General features: G+C 40.3%; 1 protein-coding gene across 1 annotated transcript in view; it reads left to right on the forward strand.

Annotated features, from left to right (window-relative positions):
- Positions 1-16,248, forward strand: part of PLCB4 (phospholipase C beta 4) — a 386,685-nt gene extending 370,437 nt beyond the window's left edge. The window contains exons 33-38 of the mRNA XM_081832290.1: positions 1,227-1,402; positions 3,881-3,982; positions 8,895-8,952; positions 9,389-9,475; positions 12,703-12,739; positions 14,718-16,248. Of these exons, the coding sequence (XP_081688416.1) occupies positions 1,227-1,402; positions 3,881-3,982; positions 8,895-8,952; positions 9,389-9,475; positions 12,703-12,739; positions 14,718-14,806 (549 nt within the window). The 3' untranslated portion in view covers positions 14,807-16,248. The remainder of the gene's footprint in view (positions 1-1,226; positions 1,403-3,880; positions 3,983-8,894; positions 8,953-9,388; positions 9,476-12,702; positions 12,740-14,717) is intronic.
- The last annotated feature ends 6,672 nt before the right edge of the window (positions 16,249-22,920 follow it).

A 22,920-nucleotide genomic window follows, 5' to 3' on the forward strand; every position in this document is an offset into this window, starting at 1 on the left:
TACAAAGGCAGGAAGCCATGTGTCTTCGAGAGTTGTTCTTCACTCTCTCTCTTCTTAACTGGAATGTTTGAGAATTAGTGTCTGTGCACCATGCCATGACTTCTAGAAGCTTTGCACAGATAGGAAAGTAGAAACCTTGGCCATGATATCAGTTTGCTGCACAGTACACCAGGTCAAAATTTAGTGACTTAAGACACCTCCCAGTAATTACCTTACAATTATTTTTTTTTTAAGATTTTATTTATTTATTTGAGAGAGAGAGAATGAGAGACAGAGAGCATGAGGGAGGAGGGTCAGAGGGAGAAGCAGACTCCCCGCTGAGCAGGGAGCCTGACGCGGGGCTCAATCCCGGGACTCCAGGACCATGACCCGAGCCGAAGGCAGCCGCCCAACCAACTGAGCCACCCAGGTGCCCCTTACCTTACAATTGAGTGGGTCAGAATTTGGGCTATCCTCAGTTGGGTAGTTCTTGGGATTGTGATTAGGGCTCACTCATGTGTCTGCCATCAGCTGGGATCGATGACTGTACTCAGACACCAGGTCGGTAGCTGGCGGCTGGTTGCTTTTTCCTGTATGACCTCTCATCCTCCAGCAGGCTAGCACAGGCTCTGTCCCAAGGCAGCCTTGGGATTCCAGACAGCAAAAGAGGGAGCATTTTCCAAACTACTGCTTGCACCACATTGGCTACTGTCTCGTGGCTAAAACAAGTCCCGAGGGCGGCCAATTTTAAGGAGGTGGAGAAATGGACGCTAGATCTTGATGAGGAAAGGTACAGAACCACACTGCAAAGAGCATGGATATAGGGAGGGGAAGACTTTCTACCCCAACATCTGGTAGGGCTGACACAATGAGTCATAATCCAGCGATAAAGAGAACCTAGGGCTTCTCCATTCAGAACTGTGGCCATGTGAATGTGAAGGAAGAAAAGGATGAGGAGAAGCTGAGAGAATCCATAAGAAGCCCAGAGTCCAGACAAAAGGAAACACGGACATGTTAAGCAGTGAAATCATAGGTCATGGCAGAATATTTAGAACCAAAGCAATTGATTATTTTAAGAAGCTAGGACTTCCTGAGTCCCCTGGATTAGTACATATTTTTTGCAGTTGGAGTGTCTACTGATTCACCAGCTAAATTGGTGGGTGGGATTTGAAATGCATGATGTGCTTTCAGTTCAAACCCGATCTGTGAGAGTTCCAAGTGGCACCATCCCCTTTTCCCCCACACAGGTCAAAGAGATAGTGGCCCAGCACACAAAGGAGTGGTCAGAAATGATCAACACCCACAGTGCTGAGGAGCAAGAAATCCGGGACCTGCACCTCAGCCAGCAGTGTGAGCTCCTGAGAAAGCTACTGATCAATGCCCATGAGCAGCAAACCCAGCAGCTGAAACTGTCCCATGACAGGTAGGCAAGTGCGCCTTCTCCAGAGGGAACTCCTAATTTTGTAATAACACTGAGCTGTTACGTGTATCATGTTGTACGGTTGAGGTGAGCAACACAAACTATAAGCAATGGCCTCTGCCATCGAAGGGCTTTCAAGTGTTGGCAAGGTCTTATCACTCACATGAAAAATGAAGTTGAATTACAAATAGTATACGATGCATACTAAAAAGCACAGCCCGAAGGAACTCTGCTGCCTCCCTAGTAGCTTCGCAGGAGGCTTCACATGGAGGCTTCAGGGAGTGTTAGGGCCAACACTGGGCTTTGGAAAATGGCCTGGAGCCTCTTAGGAGAGAGGACACGGAAGGAGACAAAGACCAACCAGTTAAGCTCCTCGATCAGATTGGATCTGATCACTCAGTGGCTAAATGTGGTGAGATCCTTCTTTACATGATTAGGACTTCTAGAAATTTTAGAAAGATAGGCCTAATCAAGAAACAGCAAAGAAGTATTGGTTTATGAATTGAATATTACATTTAAAATTCTGCAAATGATGAGCTAGACTCCCCCGCCCCCAGCAGAAGAGTGTCGATGTCAATTACATCCTTTTATCACAGCCTTTACAGCTTGCTTGCCATGCCTCTGATATGCCACTGTTACAGTCTATTGATACACACAAAAGAGTAGAAAATTGAAGCATTGTACAAACAAAGCAAACAAAAAAGTGTTTAAATGCTAACTGCATAAATTATCTGGGCGCGTTCATGAATTCCCAGCCTGGTTTTGGAGTGATGGATCCGCCGTAGGAATGTGAAGCATCTTGCCATCGTTGCCCAATTCTCATTCAAGGCAACGAAATGAGGTAGACCGTGCTAATTTTGCTGGAGGTCAGTGGTCTGTACCCTGTCCATTCTATTCTATGAAGTTGTATAGGATTAGGAGTGATCTTTTCTTTTTTGCCTTGCAAGATGCTCTTGATTTGGTACACAAAAAGGTCTGCTCACCACTCTGTCTTTGACCGCTACCACGGTACCAGATTGTAAGCATCCCTCCTTCCCCAAAGATACTTCACAGGACGAGGTGCTCCTCTCTCCTCTTTCTTGTCATTGAATAAAGAAAAAAGTTAGCCCTCAACAGTAAGCATTGTTCAAAAGGAAAAAAGAAAGTAAACTAATTCTTGTGTTGCTTAGGAAGTTATCTGAAGAGAACATAATCTAATTACTAGTTTAGCTTAAAAAATAAGTGCACGGCCGGGGCATTTTTCCAAGTAACAACAGCATTTGGGCTTTTTCTCAAGCACCCTGTGGTTGTGTGTCTTCCTCACGATCACATGTCTTGGTTAAAAAAAACCTTGCCCTCTTAAGACTGGTCAGCCACATTTGGTCATTGAGCCGTGTTTGTTGAATGAATGAATAAAGTAATGGTCAGTTGACTAACACTAACTGAAGGAACAACTTGAGAGCCATTTTCTTGGACCCAGGAGTTTCTATGCATATTCCTACCTCTGTGGGCTCAGTGTTGTTCATCTCTTTTGATACAGTGCAGATACCACTTAGACTACCTGACTCCTTGGTCACTCATTTCCAGGCAAGGTTTCAAGGAGACCTCTATAGGTTCCAGGAAAAATTCTTTGCTAATAATACTCATTTCAGTGCTCCAAAATGTATACCTTTAATGTACAAGTAAATAATCTATGAGTCTTTCTCATGAGCACACAGACATTCCAGCACATGCAGGGATCCAGGGGCCTAATGTAAACATCCTTTTTTTCCCCTAAAACCCATGCTTATCTGAAACTACTCAGTCCCCTTCATTCCCATGAGCTGTCATAGAACATGAAGGTCACTTGTGAGGGTCAGAACATCCTCTCTCTCTCCTCCAGGCCATCTGATCCCAAGAAATGTAGGGCAAAGCTGGAAAATCTTTATATTTTTATGGACAAATGTAATGTCTCTTCATCCCAGTTCATCATGGTCACTTCCCTAGTAGGTGACCCACCTCTGCTTCTCATGGATTGGGGCTCTTTCCCTCCTTTTCACAGGATATAAAATAACTCAATGAGCTCAATAGTGGGGGGAAAAGTGAACCTAGTTCTGTTGTTATATGTAGAATTTATTTTTTTTATTATAAATATCCATAACATAAAATTTGCCATTTTCACTTTTTAAAGATTTGAGAGATAGAGAGAGAAGGAGCAGGAGGAGAGGGAGAAGGAGAAGCAGGCTCCTCCCTGAGCAAGGAGCCCGATGCAGGACTCGAGCCCAGGACTCTGGGATCATGACCTGAGCCGAAGGCAGACGCTTAACTGACTGAGCCACCCAGGCACCCCCATTTTAACCATTTTTAAAAGTGTTTGGCAGTCAGTACACTCACACTGTTGTGTAGCCATCACCACCATCCATCTCCAGGACTTTTTTATCTTCCCCCATTGAAACTTTGTACCCACTAAACACTAACTCTCCATTCCCCCCCAACCCCCATTTGTTTACTTTTAATATTTAGGGAAAGCAAGGAAATGCGAGCACACCAGGCTAAGATTTCTATGGAAAACAGCAAAGCCATCAGCCAAGATAAATCTATCAAGAACAAAGCAGAACGGGAAAGGTAAGCCTGAGAGTGCTCACTGTGGGGATGGAGCATTGGCTGAGAGGCATAAACAAACACAACATTTATGTGCATATACACACACTACTCATAATCCCTATTAGTGTTGGCTATGAATTCTGCTGTTATAACCGCTACGAAGATTTATTGTTGTTGCTATAGAACACTTGTCTTCTGATTGTTCACTAGTACCAGTAAAATAAATACGTTCAGTATATGTGTGCTCATCTACAAACCAAATGGCATAAAATATGGCAAAATATCCTTCCCACATTCCATTGGGTCATCCTGCAAGCATCTCACCTGCTCAGGTATGGGCCCATTCTGGATGGGATGGTTCTGACTAGCAGCCTGTAGGAAGGCAGTCCTCTTTCTTTGATTTGCTTGGTGCTTTCCCTGACCCCAGGGATCATCTCAAAAGTCCCCAGGTTTTCTGGTTTGACCTTATGTTAGGTAGAGTTTTTAAGAAACAGAGACCAAGACAGGAACTTGGGTGCATGTGATTTACTGAGGAAGGGATCTTCAGAGAAGAGGAATAGGGGAAGCAGGAAGGGTTCAAGGCAGTGACTGAGCAAAGGTTTATTGGTCTCAGCTACAGTCCCTCTTCAGCCTGATCGCAAGCCCTGGAGGATAAGCTGCACCACCGATCTCTTTGAACCAAGGGCATCTAGCTTTTGTACTTCCGTGTTGGTCAGCCATTTGCCACCTGGGGCTAGCGGAAGGTGTGTGTTATCTCCAGAGGAGGTTCCAGGTGCAAGCCCTTTAGGCAAAGGCGGTAAAGGGGATTTGAGAGTTCATCAGGAGTCGTGTTACCCAAGAGAGGAAGTTGAGAGCACTTGATTCTCAGTGATCCTAAAATATAGAGCCAAGTGAAGATTAGCTCTTGGGACTGAGACATGAGCATGTTGAGGGCTTCAAAGCACTGAGCTCTCACTTAGCTGTAGGCTGAGCTGTTGGAGAACTTTGCAGCTGCAAAGGAAAGCACCTGTGTTTCACAGTCTTCCTGTCTACGTGGTCTTTTACGGAGGCTTACTGGATACCTGATGTTGCCTCTTTGTTTTGAACATGGTGAGAACTGCTATCCAACTACCTCAATTTCACTGATTTTTTTTTAAAGCACAACTCAATTTATTAATAAAGATGTTAAACATGAAATATGATAAAATATGAAACATAATACCATCCAGTGCATTTTCATGCAGAAGTGTTGTTGAATTAAGTACAATTGGGAATGGGTCATCAATAGGATATGGAATTCCACAATAATTGGACTTGGAAATGAATTGACTTTTAAAAATGTTGGCCGAGAAATTTCCCAGTCAACATGGAGCATCTAGGGAAATTATTACTCAATTTAATCAATACTTCTTTGCACCATCCTGTTGTGGTTCTTGTTTATTTATTCTCAGACAAGAAACTGTGTTTAAAGGCCTTATATATGTGGAAATGACATTATCTGCTTTAGCTCAAAAACGTAAAATATTCCAGCCATGATAAAACCTCATCAGTTTGAACTATTTTAGATTCCCCGAAGTAAAATACAGAATTCAGTAGGATAAATGTGTTAATCATTAAACAGCTCTTTATCATTTTTTTCAAGTATGTTACAAAGTGGACTTCAGCCCAGTTGAGGTCAAATTATCTTGAACTCTAAGTTACTGATAACTTAAAAACTTTGTTAATTGTTTTGTTTTGACTTTGTCAACATGGTAGGTGGTTCTAAAACGTCTACAAATGGCTGGTTTTTAAAATAATTTCTGTGTGCAAAATGGTTACCTTCTAAACACAAACATCATGTATGTGTGTCCACTTTAACAAAGTACTGAGAAATAAAATTTTAAAAGTTATAATCAGATAGCTTAGAAAGACATATAGAAGCTGACACTTCTTTTATTCCCGAGTCAAAGAGGACATTTCAACAGAGATTATGCAATATTTAAAACTGAACCACCATGCAAGTACTGTCTATCCATGTATAGAAGGTAGCTAAAGCACACAGCAAAAGAAACAATCAACAAAATGAAGAGGCAACCTACAGAATGGGAAAAAATATTTGTAAACCATGTATCAGGGATTAATATCCAAATAAGTATAAGAAACTCATACAACTCAATAACAACAAAATGATCTGATTTTAAAATGGGCAGAGGACCTAAGTAGACATCTTTCTGAAGAAAACATACAAATGGCCAACAGGTACATGGAAAATGTTCAAGATCCCTAATCATCAGGGAGATGCACATCAAAACCACAATGAAATAAAACCTCATAACTGTTAGAATGGCTGTTTATCAAAAATATAAGAAATGGAACAAGTGTTGGTGAGGATGTAGAGAAAAGAGGACCTTTCTGCTTTGTTGGGGCCATGTAAATTGGTGCAGCCACTATAAAAAAAACAATATGGAGGTTCCTTCAAAAATTAAAAATAGAAATACCATATAATCTTACAACCCCACTTCTGGGTATCTATCTGAAGGAAATGAAATCACTATACCAAAGCAATATCTGCACCCCCATGTTCATTGCAGCATTATTCAACTAGCCAAGACATGGAAATAACCTCAGTGCCCATCAATGGATGAATGGATAAAGAAAATGCCATTTTATGTCTGCATACACACACACAGAGCAGAATATTATCCAGCTATTAAAAAAGGAAAGCTTGGCATCTATGACATCGATGGACCTTGAGGGCATAATGCTAAGTGAAATAAGCCAGAGAAAGACAAATAATGTATGATTTCATTTAGAAACAGAGTGAAATGGTGGGTTTTAGGAGTTAAGGGAGTGCAGAAAAGGGAAAATGTTAAAGGGGACAGACTTCCAGTTATAAGAGGACTAAGTTCCAGAGATCTAATATTGGGAATGGTGACTATAGTTAACAGTACTGTATTATATACTTGAAAGTTGTTAAGAGAGTAGATCTTAAATCTTAAACGTTTTCACCTTAAAAAAAAGAAAGTAGCTAACGTGATATTTAGAGTGAGAATTACAAACTTTTTTTTTTTTTTTAGTGAGAGAGTGCAAGTGGGGTGCGGAGGGGCAGAAGGAGAGAGAGAATGTTAAGCAGGCTCCATGCCCAGTGTGGAGCCCAATGCAGGGCTCGATCTCACAACTCTGAGATCCTGACCTTAGCTGAAATCAAGAGTCGGACGCTTAACTGACTGAGCCACGCAGGTGTCCCTAGGTGTATATACTTTTTAAAATAAATGCAAACTAGTGAGTTAAACACTCAAGAGAGTATAAAATTAGAAATACAGAGTGAACCCAAAGATCTCGGATGGGGAGAAATAAAAAAGCAAAAAGTTCTGAAGTAGAAAACAAAAAGCAATGAAGAATATCCACAAAAACAAAAGTTTACTATTTGAAAAAAATAAAATCAGTGAACCTCCAGCAAGACTGCTCAAGCAGCAGAAGAGCACAGGTTAGTAATATTAGGGATAAAAAGGAGAAATGACTGCAGATCTAATCAATATTTTTGAAAATGAAGACTACATAAAGGGAATGGACAATTGCCTAGAAAAATATTAATATCCAAAACTGACTGAAAAGGAAGGAGAAAACCTGAATAGACCCATAGCTGTTAGAGAAATTCAATCAGTTATAGGTCTATTCAGTCATGAAAAGCACTCTAGCCTCACTGGTAATGATGCCACTTGATAAAACTAATTGACGCAAAAGTCAGTGTCTTACAATACCAAGAGTGGGAAAAGACCTGAAGAAAAGGTAGCATTCAGACCCTGGTTGTGAATGCAAATAAGGACAGGTGCTTTGGAGTAAAGATGAAGCTGTTCATTCCCCCACCAACCTGCAAATCTAGGCATATACCTTAGAGAAATCCTTGCTCGTGTGCACAAGATATGCCCTACATTTATTGAGTCAACAGATATGTCAAGCATTATGGGGCCCTATGCACTAGATCATTGGAGCATTGTTTGGAAACAACCTGTTTGTCATTACTGGCAAACTGGAAATACTGTATTCTCTTCATAAATGGAAAAAATCCATACAACAGATGAAAGTAATGGAATAGCTTGAAACACAGTTGTAGCTCTAGAAACTAGGCTAAGTAATAAGTTATAGGAAGAAATGCAGAATAGGTTACCATTTAGGTAAATTTGGAAAACACACAGAGCAATAGAGACCAGCAGCATCACTTGGGCGCTTGTTAGAAATGCAGAGTCTCGGGTGCCTGGGTGGCTCAGTTGGTTAAGCGACTGCCTTCGGCTCAGGTCATGATCCTGGAGTCCCAGGATCGAGTCCCGCATCAGGCTCCCTGCTTAGCAGGGAGTCTGCTTCTCCCTCTGACCCTCCTCCCTCTCATGTGCTCTCTCTCTCTCTCTCAAATAAATAAATAAAATCTTTAAAAAAAAAAAAAAGAAAGAAATGCAGAGTCTCAGGCCCCACTCCAGACCCACTGAATCAGACCCTCTGGGGGTGGACCTAGCAATCTGTGTTTTTGACAGTATCTCCATGTGATTTATAGGCACCTGAAAATTTGAGAAGAATTTGTATATATTACAAATGGATACATCCATAGGAAATAAAAATATTAAAACATGGATGGGAAGGTCCACACTCAACTCAAAATAGTGGTTATGTCTGGAGAGAAAGAAAGGAGGGGAATGGAATCAGGAAAAATACAAAAGGGGCTTTAATTATATCTGTAACACTTTGTTTCCTTTAAAAATATGGGACAAGCAGGGCAAAACATGAATACTGACTAATCTGAGTGATCAGTACAAAGATGTTTGTATTTCTTTCTGTACATTGTCTTTGAAAATTCCACAAAAATTAGGAAAAGTGATAATCCCATCCAGAGAATTAAATAGAATATAATGCTTTCTTATGTAATATTATGTTAATTCTATTCAGTGTCATGCCAACTGTTACTTGTACCTATTACTTTTAGGCGAGTCAGGGAGTTAAATAGCAGCAACACCAAAAAGTTTCTGGAAGAAAGAAAAAGAGTAAGTATTTTGTAATTTTCTTGGCACTGTATACAATAACTCATGCTTAGATATCAGACCTCTTCTGGCTAATTTGCTTAATTTGATTTTTCTGTACATTAAACATTCTAGCTTCTCTTGTCTGCTCCTGGAGAGCTAGATAATCTATCACTTAAATCTTGACGATATTAATTTGGTACCATTTTATATGGAAAAGGAAGCCAAGCTTTGATTGTGCATAAATACTCTATTATGTTCTGAGAAGATTTTCGCAGGGAAGATCTTCCCAGTAATAATTATGGGTTTAAACTCTTCCAGTTTTCAGACTGTTTTTCATGATTTTTTTTTTTTTTTTACAAATGTCTCCCTCGGTTAAATTTTAAACTTAACAGTCATACCTCATCCATAAGTTTTCAGATTACAACCCAAAGTTTATCAGAATTTTTCTTTTTTACAGCTTGCAATGAAGCAGTCCAAAGAAATGGATCAATTGAAAAAAGTCCAGCTTGAACACCTAGAGTTCCTAGAGAAACAGAATGAGCAGGTATCTTACCTAAAAGGCATGAAAAGACATAGCCAGCCTGCTTTGGGAGGCAGATGACCTGCCTGCAGTGATAGCTCAAGCAGTGGTGTGGAAAGGTGGCTAGTAAAAATATGATTCCTTTTACTGTATTTTCCCCATTTCATCAAACAAGACAAAAAGAATTCTTTTTGGAAGTGGGAGAGGAATGTAGCCATGGGGCAGGGGGAGGGGGACCCAAAGTCATCATTTGAATAGATGGTGATGATTCTAAGAACGATGTCCCTGAGAAGAGAAAACGAAGGTTACAAATTATTTCTCCATTTTCATTTAGAGCTTTAGAATTTGCAACCTAGGGGCTAGCAACTTTGAACGTTTGCTATGTTTAAAAGCAAAAGAGAGAAACCACCTCTTTTCAACCTCAGTCTAAAAGTGAAATTACAAAACCCATCTCCGGGCTTCCAAGCCAGACCCACAGAAGGGAGCTGCCAAAACTCTACAAACCACTGAACACGAGTGGATACCATGCTGTTGGTGTTTTTTCCCAGCAAGACAAAACACTAAGAAGTCAACACCAATAGTTATCCAAAATCCACCTCTTGAGTTAGCCATCAGCTGTTAGATAGCAACAGCAAGATCTCTGTATGTTTACCTGAAGGACAGTACAGGTGGGCTCTTTCCCAAATGGGCTACACAATCCATTGGCCATCCAGTTATTTCAACTGATGGCCCTACCCCTAACTTATAAGGCAAAATGACCCTGCAGAGCAGGTTAAATTTCAGTGTGTCTCAAATTTCAGTTTTTAGGTATAGCTGGTTTAGAAGGTTTTTTTGTTTGTTTGTTTTTAAAGATTTTTTATTTATCTGAGAGAGAGAATGGGAGACAGAGAGCATGAGAGGGGAAGGGTCAGAGGGAGAAGCAGACTCCCCGCCGAGCAGGGAGCCCGATGCGGGACTCGATCCCGGGACTCCAGGATCATGACCTGAGCCGAAGGCAGTTGCTCAACCAACTGAGCCACCCAGGCGCCCCGCTGGTTTAGAAGTTTTTATATCTAGATAATCTACTTCCATCCAGAAACTGTGAAGAGGGTTTGATGAAGTAGGTACTTGTACTACATTGTTCTTTCCTATTTCCCCCATCTATAAAGCAATCCTATTGAAGGTATATTTCTCAGAGTAAATGGCTTCTGTTGAAAAACACTTCAGTTGGAATTACACTAAAATGTATCTTTGAGAAAGTAAAACAAAACCATAAAATCTTCTTTTTTGTATTGCAGTTGGGTAACAAATCCAACTTCTGGTTTCAGATTTGTTACTTTTCAATAGACCAAAGTTTTATTCATCAGCATACTTCTGAGTTATGTTTCACATTTCCTTTTCAGCTAAATGCTTCTATTCATGAACGGTCCACAGATCCTCAAGGGGGACAATAAATGTTTATTGTCCTGTGGGTCCAATTCATTTGACCATCTCATAGATACATCACGTTCTGGTACGGGATACCTAGCTTATGTTTTTGCTCTTAAAGCACTTCCCAGAAAGTGTTCCTATGGGCAAAATGGGAGTAGGAATAAAGGTAAAGCCACCGTCTCCAAAACATTAGGATCCACTTCAGTGATTCAGGGCTGGGTGGGGTAAGGATGCCTCTCAGAAGAAGGCACAATGAAGGTAAGGCGCAGTTATGTTTCAGTTAACTAAATTAAGAAACTACTTAGAAATTACTGTGTTGCATAGCAACAGGTTTGGCTAAAGAATGTAAATGTGCTAAAAATTACTCATTACTACAATAGTGGTGAATATCAGAGCTAGAGAATACACTTACCTACCCTTTTTTATTTCAGAGTCCAAGTACATAATAAAAAAATCACTTTGAGCTTTTATCCTAACACATGGAGAATTCAAACCACACCAGAATTCTTGCATTAAAATATATTGGATTAGTGATAACTGGACTGGTTGAGCATATTTGGGAGGATAGTGGCTTTTTGTTCCAAAAATTCATGTAATGCATTTCAATATGTCATAAGCAACGTCTACCACCCACAGCTGATACTTCAAGTTACAGAAGCTTAGGAAAGCACAGATCATGAGGAGGCTTGAGATTTGATGAAGATTTAATGAGATTCAATGAATAGAAACTCACAATATCATATTGATGCTTCCGGCAGAGGTAGAATTTGGACTTGAATTTCTGTGTTAAGCCCTGCTTTACAAAAACATGGGCTGTTCAATAACAAATTCAGTCCCAGATCTTTCTGGTATGGTTTTGTTTTGTTTGGAACTTAAAGGTCAGAGAGCTGTTAGTTATCTGTGTGTTACAACACTGAAGCAGGCATAGATGCAAAAGATACAGTGACTCCATTTCTTCCCTCATCATAGGCAAAGTCTGGAATCAGGAAGGAGAGCTCCCTTCATAACAAATTAAACATTTCATTGGCAGAAAAGTTTCCTATTTCCAAACAATCCTAAATTTGTATGTTTCCCAAACCCTCGTTAAACCCAAAGACTATTCTCTGTTTCTAAGCCAAGATAATTTTAACATTCATCCATAATATCTCTTTAAGGCTTCTTACTGCTTCCTTGTGACCCTACTCCCAGAAACTCACCCCATTCCCCCAAAGATCTACTTAATTAGCTAGACCAGCATTGAGGGGAACTAGCAGAAACAACTCAAGTTTTAATATAATTTGGCTCCGATTCTGGATCCTAACCTCATGTGCTCTTTTTTTAAGCCACCTACTGGCCTTGCCTACTTGGTCATCCAATGCTTCCTTTAAAACTCCAAAGGTTGGGGATCGGTTTTCTACTAAATTTTCCCATAGACCTCCCAGCCACAAGTATGCCATCTGTCCTGACATGTACCATTTCAACATTAACAGCTCCATTACTATCATACCCAAGCTTTAAAAGTTTATTTTTGTCCATCAATCCTATCATTTAATAAAGAGAAGTGAGGGTACTTGCTAAAGGGAGGGTTCCCTACTCATCCCTGCAGGAGAACACAGTCTGGACTCCTAGGCATTGGTTGCTTGCTTTGTTTTTTGTTTTTTTTTTTTCTGTTGAGATCAACCTGGGGGCGGGGGGAGGAAGTTTGTCACTGATGGGCATATACATGTTTTATTCTTAGCTTTTTGCTTTTCTCTATATGGTTTTACATTCATTTTTCAAGTATTCATTTATTCAGTATTCATTTATTTTCTTTGTTTTATATGTATGACTCAATTTTGACATTACTATTTTTGTACAAACAGCTATTGAAATCCTGCCATGCAGTGTCCCAAACACAAGGTAGGCCCGAAACTCTGATAAGCAAGACATTGCTTTCCTTCTCAGCTCTGTTAGTATGCTTGGTGCACTCTCCATTTATGATTCACATCTGGTCATAACTAATTAGTATCTATCTCAAGGGTTTGGATTTGAAAGCTTGATTATTTTATGCTTGGATTTCTGAGGTAATATTCAAACAGAAATGCCCAAAATCTTTAGAGAATTATTTCCGAATTACTATTATGAGTCTTAGCCAACAGTTCCTACAGCAGACCTGGAAAACTCAAGTCATGCTAATGAAGATATACCCAGGCATCAAGAACAGTGATAAATGACTGTCATTTGGACTGACCACAGCTAAGACTGGGTCACAAAGTCAGCTCTTTCACAAGCATTGATAGGACTGCAATTTATTGTTAAAGCACCCTACTAAAAGTTCACTGGTGCTTTTCAATGACAGAGTTATGGTCTGCGTGCAGAAACATTATACAGTGTCAATATACAGTGACTCCTGTCATGCTTTCTGCTAGATCTGGTCTGCCAAGGACCCTAATCACCTCTCGTAAGTAAGGTGACCATATAATTTATTATCTGAACCAGGATCATTTTGAGAGCGAAAGGGGATGATGTTCATACTCGCCAGGACTATGGGCATAAACTGGAACTGTCCCCGGCAAATGGCAATGAATGGTCACCCTGCTCATCTGAGAACCTCGCTCTAATAGCATATGTTCAATATGGTCTTTAAATGCTAAGTGGGGAGAAGCATAGGGCATCTTTTATTGCTATTTATGGAACATAAAAGTATTTAATTTCTGGAGCTGATACTGTTTCACTGTCATCTCTTATAAATACCGTTTGTGTCATAGTTTCATGTTTGTATATTTTCCTCCATTTCTCATTTCTCTCTGAGTATTAGTATATTTCAGGCATCGAAAACTATCCAGGTAGAGGGAACCATCCATCCCATATTTGAGCAGAAAGATAAAATTCTTAGTTATTACACCTATCTTCGCCAAAAGGGAATTTAAAGCCACAATATAAAAATAAGAGAATTACTGTATGTCCACGGGTCAAACTAGTTTTGGGGACATCTAGATGCTCGTAGGATGATCTTCGGATTTGACCCAACCCCCCTACTGACCTTCCATTGAGTTGGAATACCTAAGCAGACACGAGGAGTAATATTAGAGCACTTCAGAATCCTCCTCTCAGTATTATCTTTATATGTCCACATTTCCATTCTTAAATGGCCTTTATTTCAAAGTGGTAGGTCACAAAAAGAGGAAAGGGATGCTTTATTTTTCCTTCAAAATCTACCTCCCAAACCACCTGGTTGTCTTAGTGACAGTCTTGAGCCATGGTGAACTCAATTTCATGAAGCCTATAAAAAAAAAAGTGAGAGCTGGTAGGGAGAATTTTTGGACAATAGGATTCTAGGAACCCTACATATTCCTGTAATGTTCTATTTGCAAGGTGCTCCAGCCAAACCAACGTGATGCGCTCCTACCTAAACTTCTCCATCAGTCAGATTCTTAGGGAATTAATTAAACTTCACGCTATTGGGGGGAAAATATTGTACCTAAGCAACACTTTGGCTAAAAGTTCCAATTACAGTCAAGGCAAAATGTCCATCTGTAGAAACCAAACGGTTTGACGTGACATAGTCTAAATATTGAGCGACTGGCTTAGCCTCTTTTCAAATGGTTTTCCTGGCACGCTGTAGAACTAGTCCTTCACAGCCTTTAATGTGCATAAAAAATGTCTTTGGGATCTTGTGAAAATGCACATTCTGATCCCATAGGTCTGGGGTAGAGTCCAAGATTGTGCATTTCTCACAAGGTCCCAGGCAGTGCTGATGCTGATGGTCCCTGGACCTCACTTTGCAGAGCAAGGATAGAGTGACAGCATCAGATTTATGCGCGGAGAGAGTCTGCGGTGGCTACATGCTTTTAGGAGAGGATTTCAACATTGTAAGGCCTCGTTTCTAATGTTGCAGGCGAAGGAGATGCAGCAGATGGGGAAGTTGGAAGCCGAGATGGACCGCAGACCAGCAACAGTAGTGTGAATCTCCAAAACGCAAACTGAGGCAGCAAAACCTCCCAGCATCAAGAGATAACCCCCAACCTTCCCAAGCCAGATGTCATGCAAGACGGCTGTTGCCTTTTGGGTTTCCTTTATGTACAGACAAGATGTTACACCTGAACCCACAGCGACTTACATATGTCTGTGTAACATTTTGAGTATTGGGTTTCTTTGGCCAACCAAAAGTAGCTCCGAATCCACCAAAATTACTATCCCAGTGAGGCAGAGTTTAACCTTGATATTACAACTTAAACATGTTTGCTATAAAATACCATCACAAGTGAATGAACTTGGTGTAAACAACTCCGCTCTGTGATGCATTTAGGACATGTTTGAGCTATAGCAAAAAGTGCATTAGTGATTCAATAGCAAGTGCATGCACTAGGAAAAATAACAAAACTCTGTCTACAAATTCATCAGCAGAAGTGGCAATCTGCTAGACAAATAACTTTGCAGGATTTTTCTACATCTAAGTTACCTCATCAGTAAGTGCCATGTCTCTGCCATGCCATAAGAAGCTAATTTCCTGTAAAATTGTGGAAATTATTAGAGTAAAAAAAAAAATTAGAACAGTGTACCTGTGCCAAAACTCATCAGTGCTCAAGGGAGAACTTTGTTAGGCACACGTAAGACAGTTTACATCTGATATTGCTTTATAGGAATTGCTTCTGCCGATTCCAGACATTCTAATACACTATTACACCATAAAGATTGTGAAGTGGTTATTGGCAAACGTTTGTAAATGTGACCATGTATAAAGTATTTATACTCCTAATTCACACTGTTATAGAGCAAAATCATCTAAGTATTGCCACATGACAAGATTAGTCAACAGGAATACTAGAACTATGTTTGCATGATACACAAGCACCCATTAAGACTAATCCGTACACATACAGTTAATCTAATGCCAAATAAACACTGGCTAAATAAATGTATGGCACAGAATATAATTTGACTATCAAGACTTTAAGCATAATGAAAAAGTCTATATATATGTGTATATGAATTATGTGGGCATTCTTGATACTTCAAGTTCTAGTTTCAAAAAAAATACATAACTAATTTAATTTTACACAAAAATATTTATGCAGATTTTCAGAATTTCATATCAGGAAATAACCTTTTTACGTCTGTTCAATATCAAAACAATTTGCTACAGTGTTTATCTGCATGGTCTTTAAGCCCGCTGTAGTTGTGTTGCAGACAGTGCATGAAAAAGTATTCTGCGGGGAACCGAGCCATGCCGCCAAAGCCACAAAGAGCGCATGGAAACGGTAGTCTAGAGCTAATCAGATGACTGATTTTAGGACACAAAACACCAACTGAATTGTATATGCTTGTACAAATTGATTCTGTGTGTTCCTCTGAACAAAGCAGAGAAAATTGTTACCATCAATATTGAAATTAAACTTCCAACTTCTCTAATAAAAAATTAAAACACATTTAACACCTGTCCATGTGTATGCGTTCTAGCAGACTTTTTGCCTTCTTCATAAATGATCTCATTATTTCCAGAGGAGGCTTCTTCATGCACCAATACATTTTCCCCCAAAATGACACAAAACAGGCTGATTCTGGTTGACTCCCAAAGGTAATATATTTTTTTCTCCTCATATTTATCATTTGAACTGGTTTCTGTGAAATTTCTCTAGTTCCCTATTTGCTTATCTGTAAGACAACGGGCTTAGACTATGTATCTTTCAGCACTAACATCCCATGGAAAACTATGGCCATTTTTTTTTTTTTAAGATTTTATTTATTTGACTGAAAGAGACACAGAGAGGGAACACAAGTAGAGGGAGTGGGAGAGGGAGAAGCAGGCTTCCTGCTGAGCAGGGAGCCTGATGCGGGACTCGATCCCAGGACCCTGGGATCATGACCTGAGCCGAAGGCAGACGCTTAATGACTGAGCCACCCAGGTGCCCAAAAACTATGGCTATTAAAATAGCACCACATTGGGGTGCCCACGTGGCTCAATCGGTCAAGCATCTCACTCTTGGTTTTTGCTCAGGTCATGATCTCAGGGTCAGAAGATCGAGCCCTACTTTGGGCTCCACGCTCAGTCTTGGGTCTGCTTGAGATTCTCTCTCTCCCTCAGCCCTTCCCCCAACTCAACTCACTCACTCTCTCTCTAAAAATAAAATCTTTAAAAAAAACTTTTTCTTAAATAGTACCACATTGGGATGGCCCATTCTCAAGAATTCCAAATGGCTCATCAAATCAAAGGACTTCTAACAAGAGCTCAGCTCAACATTCTGTGGCACTTCACTGAATTCAATTGCCTCCTTCTTCCTTTGCTTCTGAGAGGTACTCCCAGTTTTCCCATTGTTCTGATCTGATCTCTGCCTTTTCATCCTTTTATACCACCATAAATATTTCTATTTTCCAGTACTATATCCAGAGCCAGTTTTTTCTTTAACCCAGACTACTTCCAGTATTTAAGATATCCTACCCCCTCCAAAAGATTCCACTGTAGTGGGATTAAAATGTACACACAGCTCAGATGTTCAACAAAATGATGTTTTACTTTCAATTATAAGTTCAGATTGCACTCAAATTCTGCATTCTTGCTCATGAAGGAAACAAAAGCTTGCCAATTAAAATAATTCAGTCTTTTCCAGCTTAAAAAAAAATGTTATTTCCAAGGCATTTTCAGTTACTTCAAAGTCAAATCCCCCCTTAGAGTCCCAGCCCCATTCAGGTCTCCTTGCTTCTTTCTCCAGATGGCAGTGGGGAGGAGTATCTGGTCTCCCCACTGCTGGACAGTCCTAATTGCCCTGAGCTACAGCCCTGCAAATTGGGTCCTTCCATCCCAGTGGCTCAAGGTCTTTGCTCAGTCAAGTGTTCACCCTGGACTCAGTTTATGTTAGCATTCTTCTGGGAGATGCAGGAACTTCTGGATCTTTGTGGGCTGTGGGAGAGCTAGAAGTGCTAACTCCAGTCCATTCATTTAAGTACCTCCTTTGCCCATTTGTCAGCTACTAGCGCCATGTTCCAACGTCATGAGGTTTCTCCAGGAGGCTTGCAGTTTGTTAGAGCAATGCCCCAAGAAGCAAAAAGCAAGTCTGTTTTATATCAGGTCCCAGGCCTATCTGGGTTTATACTACATCTTGCTTCTCGCACCCAGGAGCACTTTCTGTTCAACCTGGGAGTCAGGTTGAGTCTCAATTCTTTCTCCTCAGCCCAGAAAGGTTAGGGAACTGCCTATTCCTGCCTGACTGGAATGCCCATACAAGACTGTATTCCTCCTTCCTAAGCAGATTATTCTTCCCTTTTGAGAGGATAAAAAGTTTCATGGGGGGGGAAAGGTTGCCAAAATTGGGGAACCCATTGGGAAGTATCATAGTTCATCAGATCTAAGACACCATTGATTATAACATCACCATCATTTTATATACCACAAAGAATGAAAACAGGCTGCCAATTAAACAAGGACACATCACCCTGTGATTATAAGACACCTCAATTCCAGAGATGTTAAAATGTGAAAATATATGTTTCTTGGAATCCATGAAATAGTATTTCAAAAATATTGTAAAAGCTAATCAAATCCCAAGACTTGAGGGTTGATGGGAGGTGGGGGAAGAAGGCAAGTATTAAAGACAGGATACAAGAGAAATATTATATCAGAAAACCTAAAGCAAAGAACACTTCTGCAATTGGGACTGTAATTTAGTAGTGAGCTTCCTTCAAAAGCAATTCAAAAAAAAAGAAATTGGATTTCCAGGGAAGACGGTAGAGTAGAAAGATCCTAAGCTTACCTCGTCCCATGGATACAACTAGATAACACCCACATTAGTGTAAATAACCCAGAAAATGGCCCAAAGGTTGGCAGAAGAGACTATTCACAGCTAAATGCAGAGAAGAGTCCCCATCAAAGAGGGTGGGAAGAGCAGAAGTGCAGTCGGGAGCTAAATAGACCCCCATGGGACAGTCCATAAGAGGGAGGGATATCACAGGTGTAGAGAGGCAGACCCTATTACCCAGGTATGGGAGCCCTCAGAGAAGACAAATCCCCATAACATTTAACTTTTAAAATCAGAGGGGCCTAATGTCATGAGTTCTTATAATCAGTGGGGCTTAACACCTGGAACTTTAAAAATCAGAGGGCTCTGCTTTGGGAGACCCTGGAGGGTGAGAGGAAACTGAATTCCCACCATTAAAGAGACAGCACAGCCAATTGCCTGGCTGAGATACAGCATAGAAGCAGCAATTTGAAAAACAGAGTATAAGAGAAGGAGATTTGCTTACTAATCTCAGAGCATGTGCCTAAGGAGCAGGAATCTATAGGAGACTTATCTAGGATAAAAGGAGCTGTCAGGCACCATCTCCCTCCCCCACTTTCCCCCACCCCCTGCATAAACACAAGGCCACCTGCAGGAATCAGCGCAGTACCAACACTCTATCTAGCTTGCTAACAGTGAGACTCACCCTCATCATCTCCTGCAGACAGGCCCCCTCCAGCCAGATCTCCGCCCACAGGAGACCCCGAAAAAAAACTTGCTAACATCATGCACCCCACCCCACATTCTCTTGCAGACCCACCCCCTCCCATACACCCTTGGCCAGAGCCCATCCAAAGTGGTGCCACAAGCACAGCAGTGTGCAAGCACATCCAACAGGGGCCAGCACCACTCTGAAGTGACTCTTGTGCCAGGAGAGGGGAAGATAACCACACATACCAGCAAGGGACTGGGGGCAGGCATCTGGTCTGACTGGAGGCCCCACCTGCCAACAAAAGCTTCTCAGGGGACAACACAAAGAAAGTGCCCAGCAGTTCAGATCTACCATAGCTCTGGCAAATGCTTGGTCGGACTCAATTCAAGTCCAAGGCAGCCCCAGATGGGCCCACTAACAACACAGGGAATAAACCCTGCCCAAAACAGGCAATGAGAGCCACTGCAAATGACCAGACTGAAGGCAAAGGTGGCTCAGCCACAACAGTAGGGTACACACAACACCCATAAGAGACACACCCGAAGTGCTAGGTTCTGGTAAACAGGACATTGCACTGCAGGGCACCATGGAACCTCTTCTTCGTCAGGCCACTACTCTCAAAAGCAAGAGACATAATTGACTTTCCTAACACATAGAAAGAGACAGAGAGCTGGACAAATTGAGGACACAGAGTAAAGTCACACCAAAAGAACTAAACAAAACAGAGATAAGTAATATGGTTGGTAGATAATTTAAAGCAGTGGTCATAAAGATACTCATGGGACTTGAAAAAAACAGTGGAGGACCTCAGTGAGACTCCCAACAAAGAGAAAGGAAACATAAAAGAAGAATCAATCCGAGAGGGCGCCTGGGTGGCTCAGTTGGTTAAGCGACTGCCTTCAGCTCAGGTCATGATCCCAGGGTCCTGGGATTGAGTCCCACATCGGGCTCCCTGCTCTGCGGGAAGCCTGCTTCTCCCTCTCCCACTCCCCCTGCTTGTGTTCCCTCTCTCGTTGTGTCTCTCTCTGTCAAATAAATAAAATCTTTAAAAAAAAAAAATCAGTCCGAGATGAAGAACTTAATAACTGAAATTAAAAATTCACTAGAGGGAATGGATAGTAGATTAGAGGATAGAGAACAGATTACCAACTTGAGGACAGAGTAATGGAATGCAATTAAGTTGTACAGGGGAAAGAGAAAAAATACTGTACTCAGTGACAGCATCAAGTGTAATAACATTTGTATTATAAGAATTCCACAAGAAGAGAGAGAAAAGGGGGCAGAAAATTTATTTGAAGAAATAACACCTGAAAACTTCACTAATCTGGGGAAGGAAACAGAAATCCAGATCCAGGAGGCACAGAAAGTCCCCAACAAAATCAATCCAAGCAGGTCCACACCAAGACACAGAGTAATTAAAATGGCCAAAATTAGGGATAAAGAGAATTTCAAAAGCAACAAGAGAAAAGAAAAGATTACATACAAGAAAAGGAGGAAGAGGAGGAGGGGGAGGAAGGGGAGGAGAAGGAGGAGAAGAAGCTTCCAAGTGCATTCTATGAGGCCAGCATTACCCTGATACCAAAACCAGATAAAGACACCACCAAAAAAGAGAGAGAGAAATAAGAAATACAGGCCAACATCTCTGATGAATGTAGATGCAGAAATCCTCAACAAAATATTAGCAAACCAAATCCAACAATACATTAAAAAAATCATTCATCACCATCAAGTGAAATTTATTCCTGTGATGCAAGGGTCATTCAATATTCACAAATCAATCAACATGATACATCACAGCAATAAGAGAAAGGGTAAAAAGCGTATTATCATTTCAATAGATGGACCAAAAGCATTTAACAAAGTACATCATCCACTCATGATAAAAACCATCAACAAAGTAGGTTTGGAGGGAAATATCTCAACACAGTAAAAGCCATATATGAAAAAACCCACAGCTAGCATAATTCTCAATGGTGAAAACCTGGGAGCTTTCCCCCTAAAATCAGGAATAAGACAAGAGGTCCATTCTCACCATTTTTATTCAACATAGTCCTGGAAGTCCTAGCCACAGCAGTCAGATAAGAAAGAAAAATGAAAATCATCCAAATTGGCAAGGAATAAGTAAAACTGTCACTATTTGCAGATAACATGATACCATATGCAGAAAACCCCAAAGACTCCACCAAAAAACTACTAGAAATGATAAATAAATTTAGTAAGGTTGTAGAATACAAAATCAATGTGCACACCCCAATAATGAAGCAGCAGAAAGAGAAATTAAGAAAACAATCGCATTTAAAATTGCATCAAAAATAATAAAATACCTCAACCAAGGAGATGAAAAACTTGTACTCTGAAAATCATAAAACACTGATGAAAGAAATTGCACACAACACAAACAAATGGGAAGATATTCCATGCTCATGGATTGGAAGAACAAATATTGTTAAAATGTCCACACTACCCAAAGCAATCTACAGATTTAATGCAATCCCTATCAAAATACTAACAGCATCCTGCACAGAACTAGAACAAATAATTATAACATTTGTATGGAACCCAAAAGACCCCAAATAGCTAAAACAATCTGGAAAAAGAAAAAACTGGAGGTATCGCAATTCCAGATTTCAAGTTACACTACAAAGTTGTAGTAAGCAAAACAGTATGGGACTGGCACAAAAAGAGTCACAGAGACCAACAGAACAGCTAAAAGAGACCCCAGAAATAAACCCATGACTATACAGTCAATCTCTGACAAAGGAGGCAAGAATATGCAATGAAAAAAAGGGTCTCTTCAACAAATTATGTTGGGAAAACTGGTCAACTACATGAAAAAGAATGAAACTGGACTACTTTCTTATACCGTACACAAAATGAATTCAAAATGGATTAAAGACCTAAATGTGAGACCTGTAACCATAAAAATCCTAGAAGAGAGCACAGGCAGTAATCTCTCTGACATGGGCCACAGCAACATTTTTCTAGATAGGTCTCCTGACATGTTTGGGAAACAAATCAAAATTAAGCTATTGTGACTACATCAAAATAAAAAGCTCCTGCACAGCAAAGGAAACAATCAACAAAACTAAAGTGGGAAAAGATATTTGCAAATGACATATGCAATAAAGGGCTAGTATCCAAAATATATAAAGAACCTATAGAACTCAACACACACACAAAAAAACAAATAATACAATTAAAATGTAGGCAGAAGACATAAACAGATATTTCTCCAAAGACATACAGATGGGCAACAGACAAATGACAAGATGCTCAACAGCCCTCATAAATAGGGAATTACAAATCAAAACCACAATGAGATGTCACCTCACAGCTGTCAGAATGGCTAAAACCAAAAACACAAGAAACAAGTGTTGGCAAGGGTGTGGAGGAAAAGGAACCCTTGTGCACTGTTGGTAGGAAAGCAAACTGGTGCAGAAAAATAGCAGGCAGTTTCCTCAAAAGTTAAAAATAGAATTACCATATAATCCAGGAATTCCTCTTGTGGGTATTTACACAAAGAATATGAGAACATGAATTCAAAAAATTATACGCACCCCTATGTTTATTGCAGCATTATTTACAATAGCCAAATTATGGAAGCAGCCCAAGCGTCCTCAATAGGTGAATGGATAAAGAAGATGTGATAGATATATCTATATCTAATCTATATATCC

Source organism: Leptonychotes weddellii, chromosome 10, assembly GCF_054177405.1.
Source record: "Leptonychotes weddellii isolate Sample4059 chromosome 10, ASM5417740v2, whole genome shotgun sequence".
NCBI lineage: Eukaryota > Metazoa > Chordata > Mammalia > Carnivora > Phocidae > Leptonychotes > Leptonychotes weddellii.